The 13,150-nt window shown below is 33.4% G+C and overlaps 1 protein-coding gene across 1 annotated transcript in view; it reads right to left on the bottom strand.

Annotated features, from left to right (window-relative positions):
* Positions 1–9,619: 9,619 nt before the first annotated feature.
* GABRA4 (gamma-aminobutyric acid type A receptor alpha4 subunit) overlaps positions 9,620–13,150 on the bottom strand; it is a 66,420-nt gene continuing 62,889 nt past the window's right edge. Inside the window, exon 9 of the mRNA XM_029932067.1 lies at positions 9,620–11,623. Coding sequence (XP_029787927.1) covers positions 11,090–11,623 — 534 coding nt within the window. The 3' untranslated portion in view covers positions 9,620–11,089. The remainder of the gene's footprint in view (positions 11,624–13,150) is intronic.

Here is a 13,150-nt window from a genome sequence, read left to right as displayed (position 1 = left end):
ACATACTACAAAAACGTAGTAGGAGAAATGGATTAATTCCACTAAGAAGAATCAGAGATGGCCTCAGTTAGTGGAAATCTTAGTGTTGTGGTTTATAGGAGGTTGTCAACAAGAGCAGGAAAAAGGCAACTGAGGCAAAGGATTTAGCTTGAAAAGGTGCAAAGAGAATTTCAGAGAATGTTTGTTTGGAGAATTTCATATAGTCCTGGTTGGCTGGATCATAGAACAGGTAGAAGGAGAGGATGAAGGTGACATTAGAGTTGGGTTGTGTTAGGCCCTGAATGTCATGGTAAGGAATTCCTTTTATCCCAAAGGTGATGAGAGCCAATAGAAACACTAAGGCAAGTGTGAAATGAACAGAAATACCCTGACATCTGCATGCAAAATGGGTGGAGCTGAAGAGAAGAGCCCAAGGAGCCAGAAATAAGGCTACCATTGAGCAGAAATGCAAGAGTAATTGTGCAATGGAAAATGAATTACATATCACTCAACCTTTTTGAGGGATGCCAGCATTTTAGGTCTGCTCTTTGATGGAGTATTTGAATAATTCAGTTAGCACAATATCTACAAGGCATTTTCAATTCTATGTATGGTTTATTCTTAGAGTGGCCAGAGGTATTATTCTATTCACAATGCAACCTTTTCCAAAATAAAGAGTAATAGCTTTTTACTTCATATTTTTTTCTACTAAAAGAAAAATTAGACTTAGTCTTACTTATGAGTGAAAAAAACTTTATTCTCATTTATGGTAGAGTGTTATATATTATATGGTATATTGCTTAGAAAAGTGCACACTTGAAAATATACAAGAATGGAATGATGCCTTTACCTTTTCCATTTTGCATGCAGAAGTAAAGGGGTTTTTGTTCTCTCCATGGCACTGCTAGGGATACCATAACCTATGAGGGAACGAGTTTTGTTACAATGCTATGTTATGTTTACACTATGAACTAGTAGGCAAAATGCATGAAACTGAAGTCAAGGAAGAAATAAAAATGTATCAGAATGTTGGAATAATGTGCCAATGTAGATATCATCCCATTAAGAGTACACATGTATCAGTCTATCAAGTTTCCAAATGAGACATGCACATGGAGCATCTTGACAATAATATTATTCCACAAGCAGACATATGGTCCTTACTTAATAAATGATGTCACTGATTAGCATTTATCTTAACACTAATAATACAAATTCATGAATCCATTCGCCTGGAATACCAAGCTGATGAATGTTACCCTGAAGAGTTTTCAAATGAGAACACTATCCAGACCAGTGTGAAATAATGACAATATTTGACATTTTCTAGACTAAAAAAGAGAGGGATAGGATCTAGGTACTCACACAAGGGAATGTATATTTGACTTCAAGAAATCATGCTAGAATATAGGTCAGACTTTCATGTCATTTTTCTTGTCAGAGAAATTGATTTTCAGAATGCACAGAGGGTGATAATATAGGTTAGGTAACATGGCAACCAAGTTCATGATTACTGAATCACCGCAGTGTTTTTCATAATCAAGCAGCCAGGAGTGATCTCCAACTTCCAATTAGTCAGAAAGAAAATTAACTTTTAACTATTCTGTTTCAAAAATGAACTGTGTATAAATTATTCACAGATAATTAAAACAAATGAAATTAGTATAATTTAAACAACTGAAGTCATCCAGTTTGAAAAGTCACAATACCTCTACATGTATTTCATTAATTTCATTAATTTATTTGTCCTACATCTCTATTTATACTTGTGTTTGAAAATAGTTCTGTTTGATTTTGACTTTCTCTTTTTTCTACATTATTCTACATTCTCTATTATCAACATTGAATATTATATAATAATATTATATTGAAAATAAAAGGCAGGTACTTTCTATCTAGTATCCATTTCCATTGGAAACAGGATCTAGTGATCACTATGACCTATAAGGGGGGGAAAAAAAAGCATTGCACAAATCACTACACAATAAAGATGCTACATGCCTTAAATATTTAAATTTTAATAGAAATGTCCTCTAGGAGTAGAGAATTTCCTTTAGTTTGGGCTGATATAACCAAACACCATAGCCTAGGTGGTTTAAACAAGAGAAATGTATTTCTCACAGTTCAGACGCTGGAAGTCTCAACATCTGGGTGCCAGTAGGTCCAAGTTCTTCCAGGCTGCATACTCTCAACTTCTCAGGGTATCTTCACATGGCAGAGAGCAGAGAGGAAGCAGGATCAAGTGACTCTCTTAAGGTCATTAGTCCTCTTCATGAGGACTCCACCCTCATGACTTCATCTAATTCTGATTACCTCTCAAAGGCCTTATTTCCTAATACCTTCATATGGGAATAAAGTTCAACATATGCAGTGCTGGGGAGACATAAGCATTTAGTCCACAAATGAACAAATACAATTAAATATGGAAGGGATTTAATTAATATGTCATAGAAGTGAACAACAAAAGAATACTACATGTACTATGTATTTTATTAGTTATGTATCCATACAGGAATGTGTGTGTCTTTGTATGTGTTGTGGAAAATCTGGGGTCATTTTTTTCTCTCAGGTACAAATCAAAAAGCCTGAATTTTTCTTCAGAAAACAATTGTTTCAGAACAAGGAGGGTTATGTTCAAAATATTTCATGATACATTATAAAATATAGACACAAAACTAAAACTCTCATTAAGAGCATGGGAGTGTTCAAAGCATTTCATCTTATCAAAATAATTATAGCTACTCTTCTGAGCTAGATATTGAAAAGCATAAACTCACATAGTTTCCTATACATTAACCTCATCCAGTTTCTTAGAAATTTACTTTGGTTTCATGAGTTAGAATTAAGTCATAGATCGCTATACTTTATTTATTTTGCTGCATCAGAATAAAAGAAGACATGTAGATAGATTTGATATCCCTTTAATCAATCAAAACCACATACGTAAGGTTTTTATTACACCACATCAGATATCAAGGGCCCCGTAACTTTTCTTCAGGTCCATATCACCCACAAATAATTTTCCTGACCATGAAAACTTGGCAAAACTACAATCTAGACACACTGGTATTGGTCACGCTGGGAATGAGAGGTAAGTGAAAACTGGGAATACTCACAAATGAGGCAAGACTTCAAAAGTGAAATATCATGTCCAAAACAATACTGTGACTAATTTAAAAGAAGTATATTTATATACAGAAAAAAGTTCTTAAACAAAAAAACAATTCCAAAGATGTTTATTGTTTTAAATTTAAATAGAAAAAAAATGCATTAGATACAATATTTGCATTTTAATGCTCCCAGAGTTTAGCTCCAACACATTTATCTTAAAATATAAATATCTCTGATCAAATTTTATAGAAATTTAAATCCTTACTCTTTTAAATACTCATTCTCTAGTGGAAAATCAAAACCTGAATTATTCCAGAATATTATGCTCACATATAAATTTTGTTTTAAGAAGCAAAGGAAGTTTATTACCATGAATAGTAAGTTTAGCTCTGAAAAGTAAGAGAAGTTTGCTTTTAAGTTCATTAAAAAAATCATTTCCTAATGAATTATTTTAAAATACCAAATCAATATCTCCCTCTTTTTAAAACAAAGTTTTAAAAACCTGGGGATTAATGAGTATACATATTGTGATGAAAAATAAATAAATAAAATGATAAAAAAAAAACAAATTTGCAAAAATAAAACCATAAAGACTATGTGTTCTTCACTATATCATGGTAATACTCTCACATAAAATAAAATAATCAATTTCACAGGGTCAAATGTGATTTCTATAAGCTCAAAAAGTGTGTACTTTGTAAGAAAACCATCTTCCCATGTAATCAAAACACCAGTATCTCTTGACAAATTTTAAACTGTTTAAACTATTGCAGTTTATTATTTACTATTCTGATTGAACAAGAATAATGAAGCTCAAAGGATAACAAGCTTAGTTTTCATGATATGTTAAAATATGCATTATTATTTTCCTATACTCCCATAATGAGGAATATTTTTAATTGTGCAATTACACAAACAATTTAAAATTATTCAAAGAGCAGGCAGATAAGATTTTATTCCTCAGTTTGTGCAACACTGCAATTGAAAAACCAGAGTATTTTTTTCTTCTTCAGTTCTCAACATTTTTAGCATAAAATTGTTAAGGAGCTTTCATCATTAAAGGTTAAACAAGCGGACAACTTAACCTCCTATCTATTATGGCCATTCGATGTCTTATTGCACAAAGTATGGCTTTACCTAAAGACTGGATTTAGATTCATGTTCCAGTAAAACTCCCTTAAAAATATCAAACTCTATCTCATCAACCAACAACATTTTACATATCTAGAAATACGAAAATTCTGATTGATTGTATATTTGAACCAGGAAATGGTATACATAATCAGTAAAAGGAAAGCATACATGCTCCACTTTATCAGCTCACATCCTGCATGGATGGAATACCACATACTGTCCACAAATACAAAAGACTGAAAGAGAATATGTCAGTCAAAGGTTAACTGTAATAATATTTATTTCTTACCATTATAATTTCTTTTCCTTCCCTTAAAAGGAAGTGTTTTCTATTGACTGTGTTATCACAGATTTAACCCTGATTTCTTATCTGATTCCAGTGACATCTGATATACAAAAGGGAAAAACCACATAGCTCTGGTTGCCAGCAAAAAATACCAGTAAAAATACTCTGGCCAACCGCTGGCCTAATGGAAATATAAATGATAGATGGTGATTCAGTTTAAGATGGTGAAATAAAAGCATTTATAATTTACTGCTCTTCTATGAAATCTTTTCAAAAATAACATAAATAAAAAATTGAAAAAAGAACAAAATGAAACCACATGTGTAATTATAAGTAACTGACGACAAACTATGATAAATAGCTTTCAAACAGGGATATATTTTGCACTAACAGGAGAAAAGACATTTATTGGCACATATCTTGGATAGGATATAGATTACACTAAGTATCATGGTTCTGAGACATTCTTCAAAGACTGTTGAAGCCACCGTGAGACGAAAAGTGGACAGGCAAGAGAAAAACAAAATCTGTCTTCAGAGAATTCTAGTTATATATCCCCAAATGGTGGAATATGGGGATAAAGAAAAAAATGCTGACAGACTACATTTGATAGTTGTGGAACAGCCTGCTGAATAATAGAGCTGACTAGCACTTAAAGTGTGAGGCGGGAGGAAGAGGAGACAATCGCTAGAGGGCCAACAACACAGAGAAAGAAAAACTGAGGGAGTTTTACATTGTGAGCCACGTGGAGCACCAAATGTCAAAAATAGAGAAAAATATGGTCCCTGGGCAGGAACTAAAACAGATTTGGGGAGGTGGGCTTGAAACCTGAAATTTAACTAGCTACTGTGGGCTGCTCTGATTCATTCTCCTACCACTGCCCACATAGAGTTCAGTAAATAGCTGGCTTCATTCAGTGATTAATAGAAAGAAATCAGCCTGAAACATAGGCAAAGGAAGCAAAAACACAATGAAAAAGCAAAGGAAGTTCATACCAGAGAATTTTTTTTTCAGGAAACAGAGGAAAAGTTTATATAAGTAGTTATTTATAGGGTCAAATAAGTTGTAGGCAAAATCTCATTAGTAGAAGAATGAAAAGCTCAAAGAAAATATACAATGTTTTAATAGATTGTAAAAATAGTGGAAAGAAATGAAAAAATGAAATGGCACAGACAAAGGAATGGGGAAAAAAAGCATTATGAAGTTAAAAATTACATAAAAGGTTACAAAACAGAATAAACACAACTGAAAACTCACTTGGGTTATGGTTGACAAAAGTTGACAACAAATTTAAAAATACAAAAATGATTATAAAGAATATAGAGGCAAAAAATATTTAACACAATAGCACTTGGAAAGAAAAATTATTTAGACAAACTATAGGAAAATAAACTTTCCTGAAATAAAGACTGAAATGTGGAATAAAAAGACATAGAGTCTCCAGAATCCCTTGCCTGATTCAACACCAAGGTACAAAAATCTCTCCAGTTTTACCCTATTTTTAAAATCTTAAATTTAGATAACATAAATTTAATGGTTTTTAAAAAATTATCTAACAACATTCATATATGAAATATTTGACTCCTAAATTTATGAAATTCTGTCTTTTAATTACTCACTCTATTCTTCTATATAAATACATATCTCTACAGAGGTAGCTGGCATGATATTGATGAAATATTAACACTTTCTTGGTGGTGGAATGTTGAGATTGTAAATTCCTGCGATGCCTGCCTTCATTTTTAACAATTATGTATCTTTTCATAAATGACAATGAAGTCATTTGGATTTAAAAAAAGAAATGAAGTGCAAAGATGAACTGAGAGAAAAAAGAAAAATGAGACTTCTCAATTCTTGTACTATCGCCAGATTCATGGCCCTTCATTCCATAGCTCATACAGCAATCAAGTGATTTCTCTAAAATAGAAGCATAGCATATTCATTTTCATCTTATTATACTGCCAGATTTTCAATAGACTGACACTAATCCAGGATCAAATCCAATCTCTTTAATTTATACAAAACTCTCTAATCCAGCTCCAGCAGGTCTTTCCAACATCAACGTCTTTCGCTTCCCTTCACTTGTCTTCCTCCTACTACCTGGAACAACTTGTAGTAAGGGTTCCTCATGCATCAGACAATGGAAAGAAATGTCCTCTTGTCTGTTTGTTTGCAGAAGGAGGCAAAGGGGCTGGAGCTCCAAATTATTCCACACAATTCAGTTCAATATCATCTCTGTGAAGCCTTCCCTAACAGCACCTAATTTATAAAATTACATGCATCCTTTTCTACCCTCCGTATCAGCACTGTGCTGAACAATAATAAAGCCTGATGCAAAAGAAAAAATAGTAATACTGATCGTATATTGTTTAAAATTGGGGTATTTTGTTAATTATAGATTTTGCATGAATTGTGAATACTCTTTCAAAATATTATACATCTTATTGTTTTCTATACATATGTATGTTTATATGTTATAAACTTTTTTTTTGTGCTTCAGATGAGGGCTAACCCATATCGCCCTAGTCTTAGCCCTCCTCTATACTACTGAAGCACTTACTATAGTCCATAGCCACTCATCTACACATCTATTATCACTACCAGACTGGGGCCACATAAAAGAAAAGGAACCAGTTTCATTACTATGTATATCTAAAAATCAGCATAGTCTCTAAGATGGAGCAGGAACCCATTTAGCAAAGATGAATAAAAATCCAGAAAATAGAAATAACCAAATTTTTTAGTCTTTAAGACTAAAATCTTTCACAGGGAAGAAAATTTCTAATCTAAATGGAGAGGGTTTTGTTTGTTTTGTTTTTGTTCTTTTTTTAAGGTAAGGGAACTGTAGCTTATTTCGAGTCATGAACTTAATTAAGCAGGGAAACTAAAATCGGGTTCTTTTCCCCCCAAAACATCTGTTTGTGGCACAAAGTATTGAATAAGTCTATTCTTAAGATATGGAGTATCTATTCTAAGAATATGCCTGTATTTAGTCTACTATGAAAAAACAGAAAATATTAGAGTTAAAGAAAGCTTAGATATTATTTAATCCTCCCATTCTCTTATTAATAAGGAATCAAGTCTAGCAAGGTTAAGTAACTTATTTAAAACCACAGTAGAATCAGAACTTGAAATTAGGTTATCCTTTTCTCCACCTGGGGCTTTTTCACTGGAGGTTTTTTCCCACAAATCTAGAAGAGAAGACCACTGAATAGTGGGAGAGTGGGGAGTGGAGATTTTTCTCTAGATCAGGCAGAATTGGCCAGTTCATGGGTAAACTAAGCCACAAACAAATGCTATAGTTACTGCTTGAAACATGGTCACTACTAAGGTGTGGTGATTGAAGAGTGACCTTTCAAAGTTAATTCCAGCACCTTGCTTTTGTCTTTGTCACTGGCTTCTCTATGATTCATTTCCATTGGTAAGAGAGTGACTCTACTTTCTGCCTACTCTAATTTAAGGTTTGTGGGGTCCGGTTGAAAATATACACTATTCAAATACTCTGTATATGAACAATGCAAGTCATTTTTAGCTACAGATTAATCATATAAATACATTATTATGCCTAGTCATGCCTGGAGTAAACTGGAAGTAATTATGTAGGAGTTAGGAGCCAACTTGGAGTTGAAAGCTAGAGTATAGATACCTGTTCTGAATAAGACAATTCTGAATTTCATCTTTAAAATATAGAGACCTACAAAGTCACCATCCTCAGCCAGAATTCTTCACAAATTACCAAGACTCTGAGCTTTCCTAATGACTCTCGTAATGTTTGCTAATGGTGAAAAGTAATAGGTCCTTCACAAAAGTGTTTCGTTTAATGTAGCTATGAGTTATTGGAGAAATAGTAATGATGACCAAAATAAAATATTTAGCCATGACTTTATTTGATGAAATTCAGTTAGGGAAAATAAAATTTGCATTATTATTATTATTATTATTATTATATATTTTTATCATTGTATAAAAATGAAATAATCCCTTTTTGTACTAATCATTACACTTTCTTTCTGGTCAATTTATTCTTCACATTAACAATTGAGAATCTTTGGTTAGGGGTGCCTGGGTAGCTCAGTCAGTTAAGCATCCAACTTCCGCTCAGGCCATGATCTCACAGTTTATGGGTTCGAGCCCTGCATTGGGCTCTGTCTGTGCTGACAGCTCAGAGCCTGGACCCTGCTTTGGATTCTGTGTCTTCCTTTCTGTCTGCCCCTCCGCTACTCCTGTTCTGTCTCTCTCTGTTTCTCAAAAATAAATAAACGTTAAAAAAATTTTTTTTTAAAAAAGGAATCCTTGGTTAATTTTGCCCTTTCTCTTTGTTGGGCCACCTGACTTGTTGTAAAGTTTTCTTCATAAACAAAGAAAAAAAAACATAGGCCTACCTGGATACCTTGTCTACAAATCTAATATCACTGATTTTTATTCCTTTAAAATCTGTAAAATTTATGGGAGATTTTCTTTTTTTAAAAAAGAAGCCAATAAGATACTTCTTAAGAATAGGCCAATGAATAAGAAAAGAGGATACTCTTCACTAAAGAAATAAAGTCCTTTCATTGGAATAATAAACAATCATTGCTTCCAACCACAATTTCAAGCATTATCCTGAAGGCTAGAAATCTACTCACATTCATAAAATAACCTGTGATAAACTTTTTATACAAGTACTCTTTATTAAGTATTTACATATATACAATTTTTATTTGGCCTCATATTACTGGCATCAATTTATAAATGAGGGCTTGGATTGGATGAATTCTAAAGCATCTTTCAGCCTTAAAATTGTTAGTGATTCTAGGATGTACCTAGAGTGATAGCAAAAAAAAAAAAAAGGAATCCTCAGATATGACTCACAATATCTGGTATTTGCACATTTTACAGTTCTCATATACAACCATCCCAAGGGAATGTAATAATTGAAAGACTACTGTCAACTAATTAATATTTTCTTTTCTAAAAAAATAAGAAATTCTGCTTAGAAAGTGGCCATTTTAATCAAAATGTTCCCCCAAACATCCAGAATACATTCATTCACACAACCCAGATCAAGAGGAAAGAAGTATAGAAGAGAAATCTGGAAGCAACACAACAAAAAAATAGACCTAGATTTAGTGTCATAAGACAGTTGTAAGAAATTTAATTAAGTTGTTAAGCCTACCTAATGAAAAAAGAAAAGTCAGTACATGAAAATCCTGATAAATTGCATAACAGAGTCCGCAGAATCCTACCCCTTGGCTATGTGTTTTCTTCTTTACTCCATTCCTTTGCTACTCTTTTAATTTTAAAATACTCACCTTAGTTATGATACTGTACAAAAACTGCCCCCCCAACACTAAGCTTCCCAGAAATACAAAACTACAGACACAAAAACTTCCCAGAAGATTAGCATTTCACCAGCCAAAATAGATCTATATTTGGAAAAGCATCTAAAAGGCCTTGTATTGAGTTCCTAATTCTGATGATTCTGTGATTCTGATCAAATTCTATTCTACTATTCTGATCAAATTTGAGACAGATAATTTATATGATCATACAGTGCCCAGATTTTTACTCTCCAATAGGCAGTGCTTCTTAGAGAACCATTTGTACACATTTTCATATATTTTGAAGTCAATTGCTAAGGTTGTGTTAACGTGTTACCCTCTATCAGTATAGGAGAAACAAATGTTTTCAATATGTTGTCAGACTCTAAATAAATTTCTTCCATTAAAGAATGTAATGTTCTCTGCTAGTTTATGGTTCGTTAGCATGCATTGACTGTTCTACTATTCAAGTAATATCATAGGTTAAGGTGAAAGAGCTTTCCTAGAGAGACAGTGTCTAGCATAGTGCCTGGAACACAGTAGGCTCTGAATAACTATATGTTGAAAGAATACATAACTGAATAAACTACTGTCAAAAAGAATTCATACAATGAGTTAAACTTTGGCTCAAAGCACAGATTTTTCAAGTCAAGTGTTTTAAGTCCTGTTTGATTAACATAAGACAGGGAACACATCTTCCCTGGCCTCTATTTTTGTTTTTTGACGCAGCAGAGGTTTCACTCTATTGGTCAGTATTTGTTTTGTTCCATTTTCCCTTTTTAAAAAGGTTTCATTAAACAGAGAAAGTCCTTTTCTTGCTGATACTAGAAGAATCTCCAAAGGTCACCGCATATGATATCCAATAAACAATTCTGATTAAGGGCAGCGCCACTGGGAAATTTAGGGTTGTTGGTTGGTATTCATAGTGTATATTTAAAAATGTCATAGTCTATTTTCAAATTCCAGTGCATAAATATGAGCCATGTATCGCTAATAGCCCTATTTCTCTTGTCCCAACTTTCCAGGATGGTCTGTATTTCATCTAATTTGAATGCTGAATTGATTCTATTCAAATCTTTTTTCCAAAATGAAAGATAGCTCACTCTCTCTTCACTGAGGAATGCATTAACTCTCCCAGTAACTGGCTTAGATTTTTTTTGAATGTAAAAATTACATAGACTTTTTATTTTAATAAAGAACAATGTTTATCTTTAAAAACATGTAAAAAGGCATTCTGCATTATGTTCATCATCTTTTAGGAAACTATCTAGCAACAAAATTACATTAGACTTTCTGATTTCTCCATAGTGTCTTTAGATAAATAAACAACCCAATAGACCATGTTAAATGCCCCAAATGTTACTGGGAAGAGAATACGGGCATACTTGTCAATTTTGCTTGTGCCAGACCCCGAGGGCGGTGGGGCAGAAGGAGGAGGAGTTGCTGACAACTTCCCAGAAGCCCCTGTGGTATTAACAGTGGTCTTAATTCGCTCCAGTCTTGATCCAGACACACGCTGGGTAGGAGCAGATCTGGCGGAAGCCTGCTGGGGCACGTAGCCAGTCCTCCCAGGAGTAGAGGGAGGAGCAGAGAGAGGTGCTCTTGCAGCAGAGATTGTTTCAGCTGCATTCGCATGGCTGAATGGGTTTGGACTGGAAGCTAAGTGAGACTGCGATGTGGCTTCAGAAGATCCTGGAATCGTTGTGGAGGATTTGCTTGAATGGTTCCTCGCCTCAGTTCTGTTGCCAACATCAGATTCAGAGTGAACCAACGCGTTTGTTCTTTTTCTCATATTCAGATTGGCATTTGTGTTCTGAAAAGGCATATGAAAAATTACATTGATTATGTCATTCTATGTAGAGTGATACAAAGTTAAAGGGGACAAATAATTAAAATTAGTTGTTTCTAGGAAATAAACTTTTATTGATAAGCTATAGCCATTCAGCTCAGTGTAAAAACTTAAAAATACTTAACTAAAAAAACCAGAAACAAACAAAAAAAAATGAGTACATTTGAAACTCAAATCAAAAATCTATTTCAAAATATTGTCCATTCTTATAAATGATCAGAAATTAAACTATAGAAAGATTTGGCTTTTAGAACTCTAAACTAGAATTTTGCTTGATTTTATTTAAGAAGTTCATGATAATAGTTGTACAGCTTCTTTGTTCAGTTTTATTGTAAATGATATTCTGCGATGGGTTGTATATACTTTGATGAGTTTTATATGTTTGTTTTATAAACAGCATGAACTGTACTTAGTCCTGTGCACAGAATAACAATAATAACCATATATATGTGCATGACATTCCTTGAAAAAAGGGAACTCCAAAAGTTTAAATTTCCAAATCCCTGGGATTTATTTTCATAATCTTACAGGGTCACATACACATTATTATAAAATCTGGAAAGCCTAATGCATCTTATTTTTTCACCACAATAATGAAAATACAAAGGAATATTAATTTTAAACAAAATGTTATATGAGACACTTAAACAGCATCACCATATTGTTGCCTAGATATCCAAATTCAAACTATTTACCAATAGAGTATTTAAATCAAAATGGATCTCACTGTTTTCCATCAAATTATTTTATGTGTAGAACAAGACTATATTTGAATTCAGATGCACAATAAAGTTTAAAATTAATTCTCCTTATAGTCTGACAGGCACGATAAATAACTGCATAGCCAACTTTAGATTGTCCATGCTAATGAAGGAAAGCAATTGCTCAAGTGATTCCCAAAATAGTCATGTCTGTCTTTAGAATATACCATGAGTTTTTTGCAAAAATGTTTCCTCCTTAGTTATGTTTATTCTAAGCTACGTTAGGGTATATTGTAATTAATTTCCATACCCTCTCCCCTTACCAACTTGTGAACTAGGCAGTGAGTGAGGAGATGAGGAAGGAGAGATGAGGGAGAGAGAAAGAAGACGAGCTCACAGGTGGGTGATTAGAAGGAGACAGCACACAAGAAAAGCCACAGATAATATTACATACAATTAACAGAGAGCTCATTTTACAGAGAAATGTTTGTTCTACAAATAGAATCCTTCTTCAACGCCAGATCCATCACGTAGTTTGAAAGTGTTTAAGCCATAGGTTATGTATTTGTGAATTATGACTGCAAGTTTGCTAAGTAGAGAAAGAGTAAAAGCCTCACAAAATGTAGAGCCAAAGTAGGATCTGAGAGGTTTACAAAGTATTCTTCATGTCAGTCTGGAGTATTCTCCTAAGCACGTTGCAGTTGAATTCATAAGAAATTGTAGTCTAACATTTGGCACCTACTTTTGGTGGATTAAATTGAAACCAAAATTGACATCAACATAAAAGCTA

This window comes from Suricata suricatta, chromosome 1 (assembly GCF_006229205.1).
Source record: "Suricata suricatta isolate VVHF042 chromosome 1, meerkat_22Aug2017_6uvM2_HiC, whole genome shotgun sequence".
In the NCBI taxonomy this organism is placed as follows: domain Eukaryota; kingdom Metazoa; phylum Chordata; class Mammalia; order Carnivora; family Herpestidae; genus Suricata; species Suricata suricatta.
Note: the sequence above shows the minus strand (reverse complement) of the source record. Positions and strands in the feature narration are given on the sequence as shown.